The sequence below is a fragment of the Anas platyrhynchos genome, chromosome Z (assembly GCF_047663525.1).
Source record: "Anas platyrhynchos isolate ZD024472 breed Pekin duck chromosome Z, IASCAAS_PekinDuck_T2T, whole genome shotgun sequence".
Classification (NCBI taxonomy): Eukaryota; Metazoa; Chordata; class Aves; order Anseriformes; family Anatidae; genus Anas; species Anas platyrhynchos.
Genome location: NC_092621.1, coordinates 43,248,859 through 43,268,750, shown reverse-complemented (window position 1 = coordinate 43,268,750; position 19,892 = coordinate 43,248,859). Strand labels below are relative to the sequence as shown.

At 37.2% G+C, this 19,892-nt stretch overlaps 1 protein-coding gene across 5 annotated transcripts in view; it reads left to right on the top strand.

The window, feature by feature from the left end:
• FRMD3 (FERM domain containing 3) overlaps positions 1-19,892 on the top strand; it is a 148,892-nt gene that overhangs the window by 80,171 nt on the left and 48,829 nt on the right. For all 5 annotated transcript variants that reach the window (XM_072031134.1, XM_027446530.3, XM_072031133.1 and 2 more), the window contains 3 exons: positions 5,195-5,273; positions 17,003-17,100; positions 18,332-18,455. In XM_072031134.1, the coding sequence (XP_071887235.1) occupies positions 5,195-5,273; positions 17,003-17,100; positions 18,332-18,455 (301 nt within the window). The remainder of the gene's footprint in view (positions 1-5,194; positions 5,274-17,002; positions 17,101-18,331; positions 18,456-19,892) is intronic.

Below are 19,892 nucleotides of genomic sequence, written 5' to 3'. Positions count from 1 at the left end.
GTACTGTAACTAATTAAGTGCAATGAGGAAGACACCACAGTTACAGGTTTGATCAGGTATCTCTTAAATATAAAATAAAAGCATGGGGTAGTGTTTTGTCTTATACATACTCAGCCAGTGGTCTGGATAAACATCTGATTCACATGTTAAGGGAGGAGGTATATAGAAGCACATGTCTAAGCACACGTCTTAGGGTTCCCCAGAGGTCCTTCTGCAGCGTCAGTGAGCATGTCAGTTTGAGTGTAAAAATTTTTTTTTTTTTTTTTTTTTTTATGAGCAGTAGCTTTTGGTAGGATAACGTAGTTCAGAGACTTCGTAATATCAAAGAGCGATACAGGAAGTTGTCTGCCATAAAACAAACAGCACTGCCAGTACAGATCTTTGCAGAAGCTAGTGTTTACTCTGGGTGAAAAGCAGGTGGTTAAAAACACATCCTTCCCAGAAGTGGTAGCTGAGAATTTTCCATCCTTTTTCCTCTGTTTCACACTTCTAGAACTTCAATCAAGGTGTTCACTGTCTTTTAAAAATACATATTTTCTCTTAAATATTTTTTCCTCTGTTGTTTCAGGTTGTCTGTCTACAAAGGAAATGTTAGTATGAATGGTCAACAAAGGAAATGTTAGTATGAATGTGTAGTTTTTCTTAGGCTTGTCATTCCCTGTAAGTGTTTCACATACATAGAAGACTTAAATGATTCAGGAGCAATTGCTTAAAAATAGATGCACCTGAAACTGAGTTCCTTGCACACTGGTGTCTGTGCCAAGGGGTATCTTTCCCACATCCCTCTTTGTTTTGTTTTTCAACTAAAAGCTTGTTACTGACTAGTACATTGGATAGTTTATTTTAGTCAAAGGCAACTGAAATATTAAAACATGCAATCAGTTGCCACAAAAAAAAAATCTTTCACACTGTGTGTACTTGTGTACTGTTCCTTCATGAGAAGCTAGGTCATGCTGTTGAAGGTTTCTGCATTTGACATAACTTAAGTAGTTTTATTCATTCTATACCTTCATCTCCTGTGTGCTGTTAACACATAAACTGGTAAACTAACAGCCCTGTTGTGACAGAGTTTGCAGTCAGTACTGTTCTCTGCACTAAAATCCTTTGAAATGACTGTAATTGTGAATCTTTTTTAGTGAGAAAGCAAAGCTTGTGATGGTAGGATATCCTTACAAAGCCTTGGGCGTTTCACTGCAACAACTCCTCCTTATCTGACAGATAAAGGACCACTCTGAGAGAAAACACTTACAGGAATTATAACCCTGATTGCATTCAGACTGGTTCAGTGTTGAAGAAACATTCGTCTAAAAATTGAGTTCTGTTTTGGGAAGGTTTGTTTTTGTAGTGTATACACTTTAATGTGTGAGTAAGAGGTAGCAAGTAATTTTAATTTTGAGGAATTGAGGAATTGTCTGGTTTAACAATCTCATTTCTTGGGCTGATGCAATCCATTGCCTGTCTTGCTTTCTACTACAAGAATATAGAGAATGAAAGAATGTCAGGTTCTCTTGTGTGTTTCTCCAGTGCTGTAAATCCATAAGACAAAGGCCTTAATAAACACTTATATACAGTCATTTGTGGTTTTGGAGGAACATCAGGTTTATGATCCATATTTAAATTAAGATGGGGAGGAAAGTGGATAGTTGCATGCATTCTCCCTTTCATGTTTCAAATTTCATTGTTTGTAGCTTGTTGTCTATTTGGGGAAAGTGGACCAGACAAAGAGAATCCGCTGTTTCTTTCTGTAATTGAAGAGTACCACATTGTAACACATCTGGAGATTAATTGGATGGATGGGGTCACGTTCTTTTCAATATTTCATATTGCAGGTCAGGATTGTGCTGTTCGTGTGGGTGTTGCTGAGAAAGGAAATCTATTTAGCAGGCTGCAGCAGCCTTGTTTTGCTTTCCTTGCTGCTCTCCTGAGGAGGAATATTGTTACAGAAGCCTGTGTCTAGGAAAGGGCTTGCAAAGCCTTCAAACTGTCCTGCCCAATCTCCTGCATATTCTGTGTGTTTAAGTATAATTCTGTCATGTACTGTCCTCCTGCTACAAGTACAACATTTCTATTATAAACGTAGCTGGCGACTGATTGTGGGCTGTTATTTAGTTCAGTGTATGCTGTTCTTTTCTCCCTATGATACTCCTTGCGGGGACAGCTGTTGCTTTGCTGCAGCTACTACACACCAGCAGAGCTTGGCTCTTACACTTTTTTTTCCTTTTATTATTATTATTTTTTTAAATTTAACCACAGCCAAAGTTTCAGTCATTTCACTGACATCTAAAAATTTGGGTATTTCAGTACCTTTTTAATGTCTTGTGGTAGGCTTGTACTGGGTAGGGCCTTAGGGCCTTGCGGAGACATGCACTAGCTGTTCTTATTTCTGCATTCCCGTTTCAAGCACAAACTCTATCAGGAGATTTAATAGTCTCTCTCTTTTTTTTTTTTTTTTTTTTTTTTTTTTTTTTTTTTTTTTTAAATCCTGAGGAGTATCTCCTATTCATTTAATACAAGTCGACTTTTCTATCAAATTTTGTAAATGGATCCATATTCTGAAAGGACAAGTTTTCTCCCTTACTTAGTTGTAACAAGGCTATTAAGAAAAGATGGAATCATTTACAATTTATATACATTATCTTTCACTTTTTCTGTGCAATGTGATTTCTTCATACATTGTCTGGTGACTGTTTTACTTCCTGGGACATTGAATTCAGTTTACCTTCTAGTTTGCCACTACAGGGCAGGAAGGTGGTAGCAATGTTGTCTGTTTCACAGCCAATTTCCAGTCATTTTAAGTCAATGCTGCAGTCACATCTGAGCCAAAACCCACAGAAAGCATTCTTAGAGCTTCTCTTGCCTTCAGTGGCCTTGTCCAGATTTGATTACCTTGAATGTTCAGACCATGCCTAGAGAACACTTAAGGCTGCTTTTTTTTTTTTTTTTCCTTCTCCACTACCTTTTTTTTGCTGCTTCCTGGCTTTCTTTTTTATCTGCACTTTTTATTTCTCACTCCCCAGCTCCTCTGATATTCCTCCCCATGTCTCAAATAAGAAGTTATTTAAACAAGGAAAAAAAAAAGAAGTGAAATCAACATTTTTTTTTTTTTAAATTGAGGCTGACTGACCATATTAAGAAAAAATGTGGAAGCCTTGAAAGGGTAAAATATTCTTTTATCTTCAAGAGTGATTGAACCCTCCAAAGGATAAGAACCATAACAGAAAATGTAATGCATTTTTATTTTCTGTTGCTTTTCTATATACCATGGAATGATGTGATACCCACAGATGTGTTTCTGGAAATTTGCAGCATGCAGGTAAATACTGCAGCCAAAGTAGCACCAGTAATATCAGGATTGTTGAACCAAGTACTAGTAGTTTTGCACAAGCCAATGGACTAGTAAACTTGAGAAGATGCTAGAGTAAATTTTTCTGGTAGCTTAGTAATTACTGTTAGATTACAGTAAGTAAAACATAATTCTGTTTCACCAGTTTTCTTCTTCCATTATCACTGTATTTTTGGTCTGTACTTTTCTTCCACTTTTTTTTCTTTTCCTTCTGTAAAACCACCATCTCTTCCAAGATTCAGGAAGGTTAGATTGACTCTGTGCCTTGAATATATGTTAAGAATAAAGGACTTTTAAAACTAACTAGTATATTTTGTATCTATATTTCACTATGATATAAAGTTGCATAAATACTTTCCTTAAAAATAAAATAATTAAAAAAAAAAAAGAATAAAAACTTGTTAAGTCTATACATGTTGAGAACTACTGTAACTACTATAGCTGCATGTAGAAACTTTTGTGTGTTAAATATTTTAATAGGTTTATAATGCTACACTTGTGTCTCTAGGACAATTATAAGTGCAATGATCACATATTCCCATTTAATTTGAAGCCTCAATTCTTCCTCTTTTTCTGGCTGTCTAAAAATGCTGGTCAACATTTTGGTAGAGTCCCCTTGTGCTGTCAGCATAGCTGAGGACCTTGCTGCTGGGACAGCAGTTCTGCCTTTGTGCTTGATCCATTCTCATGCCCTATAATGAGTTTACCTGCAGTTTATCTGAGAGTTACCATGGCTTGTATGATAGAGCTGTGGCTTTTCTCCTCCCACCCTTTACTTTTTGAAGATGCAATATTTTTCTTCTAATTTCTCACTGAAATCTAACATGAGTGTTAGGCTACAGATAACTCTGAGGGCTTTTCATACCTTCGTATTGTGCCTGATTTGAAATTTTTAAGTTCTCTACTTTATTTTCACACTTTTATCCTATTACGATTGTGGCAAGATTCCTTTTTATTAGAATAATGGTCTTTTGTTTGCTTTCAACCCTATCTGTAATCACCAAAAGATCACTGGTGTTGAATTAGGTAATATCTTGAACACTATCAAAGATGCAACAGTGGGATGTGAGCCTATGCAAAGTGAAATCTTCTGTTACTGTGATAGTCTTTCTCTTTTTGCTTTTTTTTTTCCTCTTTTTTCTCTTTCCCTCTGTCTCCCCTCCCCTCTTCTCCCTCTCTCTCCCTTCCACTCTTCTACCTTTTCCCCTCCCCCACTCTCCATCTCCCTTCTTCCCTTCTTCCCATCCTTCCATCCTAGAAATGAAAGTGTATTTAAGGCCTACTATTGATAAGTTAGCTGAGGAGTAGGTAACATAGTATTATTAAATACTGGAATCAGAAACAGTCCTGTCTCTAGCTTACTTAGCCAAAATTAATTAATGCGTTCTTCCATTTTGTTGTCTGGGCATTATCACTACGAGGAACGATAGTTATTCATAATACCTTCATACCTCATTGTGATCAGACACAAATGTTTCATATTTATCATTTGCCAAAAGGAAAGGAGGAAGGAAAAAAACAAACAAACAACAAAAATATACTCAAAAGAGCAGTCCAGATGTTTTTCATACTGCTTGGATCAAGCAATAAGACCTGTGAGGTGCAAAACCATGTATAAATTGCTTTGCACAGGCTGTCAGTATTTTGCATGTGCTTTAGCCTTTGCCATTTGTTCAGTTCTTCTCATAGACATATATAATATATATTGGTTTTGTTTGATTCCCTGCCTAATTCTTCAAAGCTGATCTTCACATGGACTTTGTAAGAGGCAGTTCCTTCAGAATATCTGAGACAGTGATGTTTGCTACAGTTCTCATGCCTTTTTTTTTTTTTTTTTTTATAATCTTTCAGCTCATCCACCATATACCATGTGCTTTAGAGTGAAATTCTACCCACATGAACCCTTGAAGATTAAAGAAGAGCTCACCAGGTATATTCTTTTTTTGTCTGTACATTTTTAGCAAGTCCAAAATAAGACCGCTTGTTGCATAGGCTAAGGTTCTCATTGTTTATGACAAAATGTTATAGCAGACAGACGTTTGCACTACTGATAATCTTTTTAATTTATTATGATAACTATGGAGATTTAAAAGCAGCTTAAGGGGACTTTTCCTAACATACAGGGAAGTAGTGACACTGTTGCAGAACTTCCAGGAAGTGGCAACGATCAAATTGCTGGGCAAGTTTTATACTGAGTCTTGCACATGGAAGGATTGTGGACTTTATTAAGTTTCTTTTGTTTCTAACATTTTCTTTTATTGTGTGTGTGAAATAAACTGTGAAGTTAATTCAGTAGTGGCTCTATCCTTTTTTTAACAGGAACATGATTTTTTTTTTTTCTAATTGAATTTTTGAACTGAAGTGTTTGTCATTAGGACCAGGAACAATATAGTATTTCTAAAGCATGGATGGAATTTAGTAAAAATGTAGAAGTGAAATGTATGCATATTTTTAAAGTATAGCTACTGTAGAGGTTAAGAAGACTTGTTGCTTACATTGGAATATTCCAGTGTTTTGAAAATACGTCTATGCAATAGATCAGATGTACTTAATGAATGGGATTTTTGTCCTTTCTGCTAACCATTTTGAATATGCTGTTACTCCAGATATTTTTCAAGAAGAGCAGAGGGCAAAAATGTAGGGAAATAACAGCTATTTTTACCTCTGCACCAGCTGTGCAGGGCTGTATGTCTGCCATACCACATTGTTAGTCAGCAGGACACACTGCTAACTAGTAAGTGTGTGTTGCAGAAGCACAGAGCAGTGGAGCACTTGTTGCCTTGAGCTTTCCCCAAGCCCTGCAAATTCGTATGCTCACAAGTCATTTTGTGAATGGAGCAATCCCACTATCCCTGGTCTTAGTGAAAGTTTCAGAATCAGCTTGCGTTCTGCTGAATGGTAAGTTTACAGTTTGTACAGAGCAGCTGGAACATGCTGTTCATTTTATGGCTGTTTATCTTGGGTGAAGTACTGAAACTGTTTAGCTGAGGGAACAGGTTATATACCAGGAAGTTTAGGGATTTTCATTATTTGTATTTGTCCTTGAATGAATGTTTTACTTTTTATGAGCTGTAGTTTAAATCTTCTAGGAAGGTGTAGAGTTTCTCATGCAAGATCCTTAATTGATTGATTTTTTTTTTTTTTTTTTCTTTTAACTGCTTGGATACTCTCCCAGCAGAAGTTTTATGAAAATGCAAAGCACCTTGAGTTAGCTCACTGACCTGTATTGTGCTATTTTAGTATTTTAGATACATTTTAGTATCTCCTGGAACACTTCAAATTGATTTCTAAAGTCAAGCTACTGTTTGAAAATGTTTTATGGACTTTTATTAGAAGTGATAATATTAAGGTATTAGACAACCTTAAAAAGGAGAAATATTCCCTCTTTTCATATATTCACCCAGTGCACGTGACTTGTTTTTGCATTTGATCAGCTTTATATTTTTCTAATGTTGCTATTTGTAAAGCTTTGCTTGGTGTCCAAATTTCCAAGGTCTCTTATGCAATAATAAGGTATAGGACATACTTCAGAAATTGCTAAAGCAGAAGGTCAGAATAAAGTTGATGCTCTAAATTGGCTGGAGCTCTTTTTTTTTTTTTTTTTTTTTTTTCCCCTTGAGTTGAAACAATTGGTGAAACTCAAGGAGAAGAAGGTCAATTGGTATTTGACAGAGGGCAGTCATGAAACCTTGGCAACTGATTGACGTTTTTTTTTTTTTTTTTGGTGGTAAGGGTTGTTTTTTTTTTTGTTCCCCACTCCCCCCGCCCCCCCCCCCCCTCCTTTTTTTTTTTTTTTTTTTTTAGGACCTCTTTTCTATTCACATGTTCCTTTTGATGTGTGCTTAAGATGACTGGAAAATAATAAAATTATCACCCATTGACTTAAAAGCCATCTGTACTTATGGCTTACTGTATGTATGGTCACGTGAGTCACAGTAAAAGTGCTTTACATTTCTCATACTGTGCATGACTAAATGCATCACAAAGCTGACCTCTTCCTTCTTCAGCTGTGTAGAATCTGTTGGGTGCTTGTAGTCCCCATTTAGATGGTGAAATCAAGAGACTGTAAGACTCTACCTGCCACATTGTCATACTGTTTTGTTCAGAATATTAATTAAACCTGTCTAAATTCCACATGTGTGTTATTGTTGGTGCAGTCTTTGTAGAAGTTTTATAGGAATAACTCTTTAATAAAGCATCATAGAGATATCAGGGAGATGTGTAGATATTTTAAAAAGTTGATTTTCTTGCTATTCAATGGCAATATTTAATATAAAAAATATATATTCAGTATGTGAAGCTATGGGGTTAATTGTGTAAATTCTGTAAAAATATTATAAAATACAGAAATAGTACTATGGATTTGGACATCCATAGCAGGAAGAAAACCGAGTATTCATCTTTATTCAGGCTACTATTGCTGCTTCATTTCTATTCTGCCTTGGGTAGGCTAGACTGCAATCCTTGAGTATTGTTTTCCAGTGGGAGTTTTTTTTCAGGAAATTAAAGTGGAGAAAGACCTTACTGAAGTCATCCCTCTGTCTGCAATATTATAGAAAAGAAACCATGAGAATCTGAAGAAGTGTGTACATAGCAGCCAGGAATGCCTTGGGCAAAGCATCAGGCCATGCACTTGCCTGTCACTGCATTTAGTTCCACTGTTCAGGATGTGTGAGAACACTGTCAGTCACATTATACCATTCCAGCTGCTTACTTTCATCTTCTCTTGTTTTAATTAATGATCACTTCTATAGCTGTACTTTTGAAATAAAATCAATGCTTGCCCCTGGATATTAAAGCACTTGGAGATACAGCATTGCTGAATCAGAAGTTCTGTGAACTCAGACACTATGGATAACTAAAGAATTCGGGACAAATTTTCATCATTTTTCTGGAGACCTAGGCTCTGTGTGGTCCTTGATCACTGTGTTCTCTAGAGTTGGGTAATGTTACAATTTCAATCCAAAAGTTAACTTCATTAGCCACAGGGAGTGTTGCCTTGAGTGGTCTTGTATCTGTAATAACAAACTGTGTGAAACCTGACCTGTCGACAAACCTGTCAACCTGTCTTACTGCACTTGAATGTTTAACTTTCTTAACTTGTCCCTTTAATTTTTGTTAACATGGATTTGAATTGTCCGTCCTTGATTTTGGAAATACTATTTCCTCAAAGGGGCAGTGAGGCCACAACTATTTGAAACCACTTTGAGGAAGACTAAAACCACACTTTTTCTGTAAGAATCAAACTATTCAGGTAGTTTTCCCAAAGTCTTTTAAAAATTGTGATGAGAAAGTGGCAAGGATTTAACATATTTTGCTCAAATGAGTGGGCCTCTGAATTTAATTCAGGAGCACTGTGGGGTCAGCAGGTTACAACACAAACAGTGAATACAAAGTTTTTGAATGGTTTGTGTAATATTTTAAACAGAGAGAAGCACTCAGCTGTAGTGAGAAGAGTGGAGGTCTTCTGTACTGTGGGCATCTCTGAAGGTTTGACTTCTGCCTTCTGCCTGGAGAACGTTGGTCTTTTCTGAGTGGTGTATCTGTGGCTTTCTGTCTCAGCTTATCTGATAGTCTTATTGGTGTTATGAAGTCAGAGCAAAGTTCTTCAGCTTTGGAAATCAGCATTTAACTGTTTTCACTGAGCTCCCTTAATGAAAGGAATAACACCTAGCTTTAAGTAGGCGACAGCACCATAACAAGCAGGTCAGCACATCTCTCTTGTTCTCTGCCACACTTACATGTAAAATACAACTTCAGTCTCTTTTCTCATTAAATCAGCATCTGGTTTCAGCCTGTTTTCTAGTTGACACTCCACAGGGCTGGGGTCTCTACCTTGAATACATATGCATATACTTTCTTTATTGCTGCTAATTTTGCTCTTCTCCTTACTTCCTTTTATTTCATCTTTTACTGCAGTTGGTACATTGCAGTTCTTTTTTTTTTTTTCTTTGTACAGAGGATGATAAGTTTGGGTCAGGACACCATTTTTTTCTTTAGCCATGTGTTCAGAATCACTTACAGAAAACCTAACACAATATTCCAGGGTTCACTGTAATGGTTAAAATTATTCTGGCTCAACAGGCAAAGACGTAAAGTTGCCATGAAAGGAACTACAGAGGCCATTCAAATCCACTGTATGCACAGCATCCCAACACCCTCTGTGCAAGGCACAGATGTTTTTGCTCTGTGCCTCTCTTCACTATTCTTTGATCAGAGGTCAGAGCCCTGGGAGGGTCCACAGCTGTGAAAGCATGAGATGCTGCATGTGAACAGAATAGGAACAGCTGAGGGATTATGAGCAGATGGATCCAATGACCCATCACACTCAGGCACAGATTTTTATCGCTTACTTCTTTTCAGTGTTCTTGTTTAGGCAATAAATAAATCAGTGTTTGTTCTTTTTATGTAATAAAGCAGCCCAAGGCCTCATGCCTTCTTGTCTCTAAATCCCTACGTTATACTGTGTAAGTATAATTAAAATGAGAAAATATGAAGTCATTTGAGGTCCCAAAGGAATGATGCTACACATAATACTGTATCAACAGTAATCCGTGATTATTGTAGAAAAAATCTGAGAACTAGAAGTGGGCATGGGTGAGTAGCTGGTGGAATTAACCAAAGATGGATTATTTCATCTAGCTGTCATCATGCATTTTTTTCCTAATCCATGTTTCCTAATCCAAGAAGCAGTTCTTCAATCACTAGACTGTCATAAAACAGTGTAATAGGTACTTTGGTACAAGAAAAGCAGATGAAAAGTGCTTAACTGGAAATCATATGAAATGACAAAGACGAGGGATATAAACATGGCAAGTTAAAGAGCCCTGAGTGAGCTATCCCGGTCAAGCAAGAACAAACAGTACAGCTGCATACAGGGTTTGAGTACCCTGCACAAACAGCTGTATTCAATGCTGCTTCACACTGGAAGAGCTCGTGCTTTTCCCTCCAGACTGAGAAGCTAGTTGGGGCTAGTAGTCTTCCATTAGATTGCTAATGCTTCAGTATTGAGCCGTTTAGTCTTGCAGTAAGTTCATCCTTCCAAAGATGAGCTAATATTGGGTAGAGCTGTGTTGCTGAACCCTATTCCAGATAATAATAATGAATAGAAGATATATAGAATACCTCTACCTCCTTTGGTGCCCTTGTCAGCTCTTCTGAAGACATGTGATGGTAGCTATTCTGATGCTGCTGCAAGCCCACTTTGTTTTGACTTTACAGAGGTAATTAGCAGTTGTCAAGTGAGTTCATAGTTTTAATAGTATCAGATTCACAATCAAGTATAATACCATAGGACTTAAAAATCAGTGAGAGTTGTTAATAAGAGTACTTAGTACTTGCAGGCTTGCATCTAGCATTCAAGGTGGCAAAAATAAATTAAAAAAAAATATAGGAGGGTGTTTTGGTGAAGCTTGCGCATGTGCATGAGGGAGAGCTGAGAGGTTCACAGTACCTCTTGTGTCTCAGTGGGGAAGGCAGGAGAGCTGAGAAGATGCAGTTCTGTTTTGAAGCCTGCAGAGAATGAACTATTCCTGTGCTGTGTTGAGGCTTTTATGTATCTAGTTTTCAAAACAATGCTGCAGCCTGTCCCTTACTATTTCTTTGCCTTCTTTATTCATTATTTAATGATTGTGTAGCAGTAACGTTTGTCCCATGTAGCCAATGCTGTCAAGCAGCTGGCTAGTACAGCAGTGTTTCACCCTTTTTCCTGTGGCACTTAGAAAGTACATTACACAGTAGGTAGTGGACTTTCACTGTCTTAAGCAATCCCTTGATTGCACTGACTTTCCCCAGCTCTGGTGTTGCAGGACTGGGCAAGTAGCAGTTCTTGATTCACCTTTCCCAGTGTCTTTGTGATTTTGTAAGACTCAGTCCTACTTCCCCTCTGTCACTATCTCTCCTTGCAAGGCAAGCTCTATCCTCTTGCTTTTTTTATTTGTTCTCTTTATCAAGCTCAGCTGTATCCTCTGTCGGATGCAGGGGCTAGAGTCTAGGTATAACATTTCAGATGTGGTTACATCAAGGCTTTAAGTAGCAACGAAACACCCCTCTGTCTTGTTCTGAGTGCTTTTCCTTATGATGCTGAATTTTTATTTATTTATTTATTTATTTATTTTAGATTTTAGAGACCTGTTTGTGGTAATTCCAAGGGCTAGCTGTCAATAGCATGTGCAGTGATGACTTTCTTTAGTATATAAGACAACAAAAAAATCATAAATATTTGTGAGTAGACAAGATTTTTATTTTAAAGAGAACATATTTTTTTCTATTAGTCTTGCTATCTAGGTGGCAGTGTAAAGCAAAGAACAGATGTTCTCTTAGTTGTAGTATTAGGTACTGGCATGTAGCAATTAGTGCTTAGGTTAGATTCATAGACCTTGGCAGGAAACTAGAGCTCCTGCAGTGTAACTGATTCTGTCAACTGTAGAATCTGTAACTGTAAAATTAGTGTCCAGAAGAATGTTCATAAAGAGCTCATAAATTCTTTTGGGAGATGAGGGCACCTAATCCAGGAATACTGTAAACATGGGCATTTGCACTCTGCTGCTTTGCACCTGAGTATGCACTGTAGCATGGGAAAGAGCAGTACAGTCAAAGCCAGGCATCATGCTGAGATAACAACTTTTTGAAACATTGCTGGATCTCTTAAGACAATTGTGTATGTTGGCTAGAACGATTGTGGGAACTCTGGGAGAAATGCCTGCTACTGGAATAAAATGAGTGTAGTGACTTGAGCACAAGAAAAAAAAATAATAAAAACACCACTGTGTGGACTAACCACAGATTTTGATCATGGGAAAGCTTTATTTCCTCATTGAACAACTTAAAATAGGTTAAAACAGGCAGTTAAACAACTAGAAACATAGTTTCTGTGGGTCACAAATACTGCCTGAAAACAAGAACTGATATTGCTGACCCTCCACCTGCTGAAAGGACTTGGCAAACTTAGAGTTGAGTCATCTGTATTGTAAACAGATAATAGATGGAAATGGGGTTATTTAGTGTTAGACAACTGTGAACGTAAATGCTAGAAGCATACGTTTGCTGCCTTGTTGCTAAACCAGAGTACTTAGACAGGGCTATAAATCAGGCTATAAAGTTGTGCTAGGGCTTAGAAGAAACACAGCAGTGGTGGAAGGGCACAAAAAGCAGTAAATCAGATCTGAATCTGTCGCTTATTTCTGTTAAGCGTAGGCAATTTTAAGTACGTACATAAACCTTATTGAAGTCAGTAATCAGGTGCACATTCATAGGTATTTTGATGATCTAGGACATAAATTACTTTAGGAGGATTATAGGAAGTATTAGAGGTGGAAACAACCTATTGCAAAGCTTACAACTTCAGTGTTCAGTCCCAAATGCATACATCTCTTTCATTTGAGAGAACTTCATAATGTCTAGGTTTTGTTCCAAGCTGCCCTAGTTACTTTGCCTGAAGAAGATGAACGGTATCCCATGTAGCTTGGTGTGTGGGTGATCTCTGAAAAAAAGGCATTTAAACTCCAATTCTGGTTTGCTTGGCTATTCTTCTACCCTCCTTGTAAATTCAAATGTTTCCCTTGTGTCCCAGCCAACAATTTCTCCAGGCTCCACTGGGAACCGTGCTCTGTGCCTCTTTTTCCCTCTTAACTGCTGCCTTCTGTCTTAGAAATGGCTTTTTTCCAGAACTGAAGTAATTCTCTGTAAGTACAATTTAGGACTGTTTGAACAAGGATTTTAAAGACGTCAGAAAGGCCAAACATAGTTTTCTCTACCTGGATTTCAATGTTCAAATGCAGGCAGCAAATCAGTAGGACAGTGGCAGAAAAAATACATTTTAGTATTCTTATTTCAAGAATTATAAATGTAATAAGAAGGCATGTGAACAATTCAACATATCCCACTCCCAAAACAATTGTGAAACTTTGCAAAACCAACCCCCTTTTATTTATGAGAAGAAAATAAACAGATCTTTCTCAGACTAGCAAGCACTAGGAAATATACATTTTAAAGAAAAATGAATAACATCTATGGCTCGCTTTTGTGACAGAAGCTGGCTGCATGATGGCTTGAGTTCACCTGAGTTATTTCAGGGCTATAATTGGAAAGAAATCAGCTGTGAGGCAGATGTTATTTTCTGTAAAGTTACATCTTATGTGCTGGATTGGTTGTATGTCCTCTGCCTACTCTTATGTATTTGCTGTTAACATACCTCTCAGTAAAAGTTGAATATATACTTCTGTTTTGACAATTTTTACAGGTGGAAAATATTCCCTAGTTTGTTAGTGAGACAAAACAAGACAAGGAGAAAGGTGTTATATTAAACTCACAGGGAAGAAAAAAAAAGTCATAACGGAAAGTTTCAGCAACTTTTTAATTCTGATTTTTTGTAGTTGTTGTTTTGAACAACTTACAAAAATGGTTATTTATTTGGGAGTGATGAATAATAACACCTTTTTATTAGTTCCATGTAACTGACAACAATGCATATATTGAAAATTTAGATTGAAATAGTAAGGATTACTTTTTATAGTAATGAAACTAACTTTTGAGAGGTATATTTTTGATAAACTTTAGTATTTCAATACCGTGGACAGGCCTAAGCAAAAAATAGTATAATAGCTGTATTTATTCCTATTTGATATAGATGGGGAGAAAATCAAAAAAGAAAAAAAAAAAAGGCATTTCTTATTTAAGATTGGCTCTCAGATCTAAATCTATTGAGACTATTCTGGATGCAGAACTGTTACTATGATATTGAGAATCTTTGATCCTGGCCAGCAACAAACTATTTTCTTAGAAATGCCACAAGTATGCATACTCCCACCCAAACACCCATGTTCATCTATATAGAATTTTAGTGGAATGCACAGAAATGTGTTTTTTGGTGTCATTCTGTGGGGTTTCTGTTGGTGCTGCTATTGTCTTTGATTCTAAGTGCCACTAATATCATAGTGACCCATCACAAACTCTTGTATTTAGTACTGTCCCTCTGTATTAAAAAAAAATGGTTTTGAATTCTGTTAAATTCATATATGTGTGTTTTGGGGCTTATTGTCATAAAATAACACTCTATTTGAGGGAGCGGGAATCTCAGTTCAGGAATCTAACTTATGATTTATTGCTTTGTATTCAAAGGAGGATTGGGGAGGGAGAGACAGAGAGACTAATTTTTGAATAGGTGCTTAGAGTCAGTTTGAGTCAGCTTTTTCCATTCTCCGTGGGCTGTGAAGATAATGGCCTGTAATAGATGGCACAGATTTGGCAGTATCATGCACAGTCTTATTGCACAGGAATGAATTTCTTTTAAAGCTTATTTTTTTCTTCTTATAAATAGCCATATACTCATAGAATGGTAACAGTTCATAGTGCCTGTTCCCATCCATACAGCTAGAGAGTTGCACCTGGTACAGCTCTGAGACATCAGACTCATAGCTCTCATCTCAGCCACTTATCTGTACATCAGTCTGGGAGAAGTGGGCTAATATCTTTCTCCACAGTCATGTTTACTTTCAAATCTCTTTATAGGAGTTTTCAAACTCAGAAACAATCAATGTGCAGCATCTTAGAACTGTTGACCTTACAGCTTGGCCAGCAAGATGTGCTGTGAAACCTTGGGATGCTCCTTTCATAGGTTTCTTTTTCAGCATTTTTTAAAAGGCAAAATGCAGTTTGTCCTCAACCTAATGGTCATTCTTCAGAGAACTGCAACTTAGTATATCACCCTGGCAAAACTTAGTAGAGGTTTTAGGACTGGGGAGTGCTCATTTGTTTGAGTTCTGTATGGTATCTGCATGAATATACTTTTTCAGTAGGCTGTCATAGAATCATTCAGGTTGGAAAACACCTCTAAGGTCACCTAGTCCAACCTTTAACCAGTACTGAAGTCTACCACTAAACCATGCTACAATGTTCTACACCTGCACTTTTCTTGAAGTTCTCCAGAGATGGTAACTCAACCACTTACTTGGGCAGCCTATTCCAATGCCACACAACTCTTTCAAGAAATAAATTTCTCCTAATATCCAAGCTAAACCTCCTCTGGTATAACTTAAGGCCATTTCCCCTTGTCTTATCACGTGGTGCCCAGGAGAATACAACCTCTTTTAAGGTAATTGTAAAGTACAAGAAGGTCTCCCCTGAGCCTTCTTTACCTGAAGCTACACAACTCCAGCTCTCTTAGCCACTCCTTATAAGACTTGTTCTCTAGACCCTTCACAAGCTTTGTTGCCCTTCTTTGGTGTGGTGCCATTGGAGACTAGGAATTTTTGCTGCTTCTCACTGTGACCTTTAGTTCATCCCAGTGCAAATAAATTATTTTCTGGGAACTACACACACAGTAGCAGTACTAAATCATGGAAGTAAAATAAAGATGCATTACTGGGTGCTAATTGCAGGAAAAAAAAAGCAGGTGTTTCCAGAAAAAAAAAAAAAAAGGCCTTGAAGGCTAAGATAGTAAGATTCCTGTAGGAGTTTGTAATACTGTAGTACAGTGAAGGGATGCTTTCACACTGAGAACAAGTTGCTTTTCTTTGTGGTACAAACTTGAAATGACACAAACTTCCATGTCATTTAGTAACAGTCTAAAGAAAGGAGGCAAACTTCATTTGTCCTTCAGATAATACTTCTGGTCTTGCTCAAATCTGCAACTCACTTTACACTTCAGATAAGCTACTTGGTACAGAAATTTATGGTACACACAGAACAAAACAACTTGGGCAAAATATGTCTGACATCAGCGTTATTGGTAAAGTACATTTTTATTGGCTACACTGTAGCTCAAGGTTGGACAGGACTCCCCGCATCAGGGAACATGTTGCAAGATTTACTGGAGCTGCTGAATCTGCTAAAACCCTCATGTTAGTTGACTTTATCAGGCTAAAGCAGAGCTCAGATGATGTCTCCTTGATGGGCAAGGCTGCTCTGTGGCCCAGCTGTACGCAACAAGGTGGCTGGGAAAGGAGCTGTGGGTGCCTGACTAGGCCTTGTGCCAGGCCGTGTCTGCTGTCCAGGCCTGCAGCACTGCTCTACAGGGTGGAAAGCAGAGGAGAAAGTGATGGCCTCCTGGCTCTTCCTTTCCTCTTGGTATTGTGGCAGGAGGCAGAGGGCAGCAGGAATGAGCCATTTCTTGTCTTTTCATCAGTTCTGCTCTGTGAGGAAAAGCTCAGAGAGGAAGGGAGCTACTAGCTCCCTTCCTGGGCCCCACAGTGCTGCTAGGCCCAGGGAGTCTCTGCTGCCTCAAAATTTCACCTAGGATTAAATAAAGACAGAGAAATAAATTGTTCCCACAGTGGTCACTATGCTATTTTGTCTACAGTGAGAGAGAAAGATTTTTTTCTTCTGTAAAACCATATTTAAGGAGAGAGGGTATGCTCAAGAAAAGTAGAATTACTATAATTTATTTCACATTATTAATGAGCATTGTAATAGCTGTATGTTTCTAATCAAATACTCTCCATACTATCTCTTAGTGGGTTTTAGTTACTTCTGCTTCCATTGCTTCATTTTTCAAGAGAAAAGTCTTGTCTACGATTTTTTTTCCCCTATGATTGCACATTACTGTTTTCATGCCATTTAAGATGGCAAAAGAAAGATTCAGAATAGTTGTACAAATTGTTTCAGTTAAGTCTGTTAAGGAAAGATACCACAATTTCCTTTCTTATTTTAATAATATTTCAGATACCTCTTATACCTACAAATAAAAAGGGACATATTCCATGGCCGTTTGCTGTGTTCTTTTTCTGATGCTGCCTACCTGGGTGCCTGTATTGTCCAAGGTAAGTAAAAGGAGCAGGTTTGTGAGAAATAATTCATAACCCTTAGAAGTGATCAGAATAAAGAGAAATGCAACACTGGTGTGGGGATATAATGAACAATATTTTTTTGTTTTTAGTAGTACTGTTTCCCTACGTTGATAGGCAGTCTAAGGTTTTTAAATAATTTGGCTATTTAGCCAACTTAAAACAAACTGGAACTTAAGCAAAAAAAAAAGCAAACGAATACTCCTCCCCCCCCCCAACTTGTTGTCTTAACATTTAATTGAAAAAATGTGGCATAAGTGTTAGATTCCAGTTAAAAAGAAAACAAAATTATATTCTTTCACTGTCCTGAATGTAAATATATATTCCAATTGAACTAAGCGGTAAAAAGTTCTGTTCAGTGACATTTCTTGTGGTAAAGATAACCTGTGTGATGGTGAAATCCCTCACAAAAGGGGTAGACACAATTTGAGGATATAGACCTTTTTTCTCTTCTTCTTTCCCCCACCATTTCCTGAAGGCAAAATTGAGATATGTATATTTATTGCATTCAGGATGATATGCGTTCAGGAAAATAGTTAGCTAGATGTCCTATTAGGCACTTCATATGTGTGCAAGTCCCCTTTTTTCTGCCTTCAGATGAATGAAGCTCTTAATACATTATAAGGTTTGCTTATCCAAAACAAGATCAAGTCTTGACCTTATTAAAAGAGGCTTATCTAAAAAAAAAAAAAAAAAAGAGAGAGAGAGAGACACCAAATGCCTCATTTGAGTATCTAATGGATCATCTCTTAGAAGAGGAACAAGATACTCTGGGACATCTTTAAATAATGGTACAGACTGTGTTTCTCTTCTGGAACTGAATTAAACCAGTCTGTGTCAGTGGGGATAAATTGCTGTAGAAAAGAGGATAGTCTGGAGTACATAATTTTAGTTCTGCCTGGTACCAGAATGATGAGTAGTGAAAGGGGGAAGGTTTCTTATGTTTGCTTTATAGACTGTGTTTTTGCCAAAGCAGATATTTTAAGATTGCTAATTATTTCTGCAATTAGTAAAACATGAAATTTGCTTGAAACTCAGCGATTGAAGTTTGAGTTAAACTACCAGTTCTTCAAAGTAGCATTTCTTCAGAGCTGCTGCATTCTTACTGACCCTGAATTACACTGTTTACTCTATATTTTTTTTCTTATTAACTAACATTGCAATTGATTTTTTTTTCCATTCTGTTTTGTATTTTGGATCTATTTAGCTGAGCTTGGTGATTATGATCCTGATGAACACCCAGAGAATTACATCAGTGACTTCAAGATTTTTCCCAAGCAGTCACAAAAACTTGAGAAGAAAATAGCTGAAATACATAAAAACGAGTGCAGGTAAATAAGAATGCTGCTTAGTAAAGTCAGCTAAGGATTACTTTTATCTGTTTCTGCACAGCATGTATTAACTTAGGAAGGTTTGTTCTTTTGATTATAACTTGTGCTCTAGCAACGTGCTGTCCAAGATGCTGTATTTGAAAATTCAGTTTCAGCTTAGTGGTTTTTCTTTTCTGGTTAACCTTCATCAATCACAGCTGATTCCTACATGTGTGCTGGTAAATTAGACTGTATTTGTTTGAAAGGTAGGTCTGGTTAGTGTGAATATCTCATGAGTGCTGCTGAAGTAGATTAATGGAGTGACATCTTTCAGTTAGGGATCACAGTTATGTAGAAGACTTGCTGTGAAATTTCTGTATGTAATGCAATTACAGAATTCTTGGAAGATACTGAAACTGTAATTCAGTCATATCACAGTCTGTTAAGAGTGGTGAATTGTACAGAAATGTGTTTAGATAAATCCTTTGGGAGACAAAGAAGATGAAAATCAAAACTATACGCGTTCTTTTTCTGAACCTATGCTTACAATCAAGTTACAAAGAGGAATGGATAGAGATAGATTAATCGCTCTTCAGCTTTCAAAGTTAAATGTATCCCTAAATATCGTGTTTCAGAAGAGAAGTACCAGTGCTTTGTGCAACTCTACCACCTTCAGGATTGTCAACGAATAGCATGCACAATAGCAGAGAGAATTTTGATACCCCAGTCATTTTGCTTAGTAGAGGATGGTCCTTGGAGAACCAGGAGAGGAATAGGATATGAAGAAAATCAAATAAAAGCAGAAAGTTATTACATAAAGTTATTACATAAAGTAGAAGTTTTTTTTTTTTTTTTTTTTTTTTTTTTTTTTTTGTGTTTGTAATTCAAAGATTATGAGGCTCTTTGCTCTTCCTTAAAACACCAATGTATTGTTTTCATATTGCTAAATATGCAAATGCTTTACTTACGTGAATATTACTTATACAAAAACAGGATTGTGAGTCACCAAAATCTCTTAAAAAACAAATGGAAAATTTCAGAGGAGTTAAAGTACAAAGCATGGCTTTCCAGAAGTCTATTATATAAGTTGTTCGAGCATAAACGCAACTATATAGACAGCAATTGTGTTAGTGTTAATGTCCCCCTTTTTTTCTTCCCCAAATTTGTGTTTTGCTTATATTTCACAGAATCATAGAATATTCTGAGTTGGAAGGGACCCATAAAGATCATCCATCCTGGGTCTACCCAAAAGTTTAGACCATGTGACTAAGAGGACAATCCAATCACTTTTTAAATACAGACAAGCTTGGTGCAGTGACTACGTCCCCGGGGAGCCTGTTCCAGTGTGCAAACACCCTCTTGGTGAAGAACCTCTTCACTGAGCCTAACTTCCAGCCTAACTGTCCAGCCTTATCTTCCCCTGCCTCAGCTTAACACCATTCCCATGGCTCCTATCAC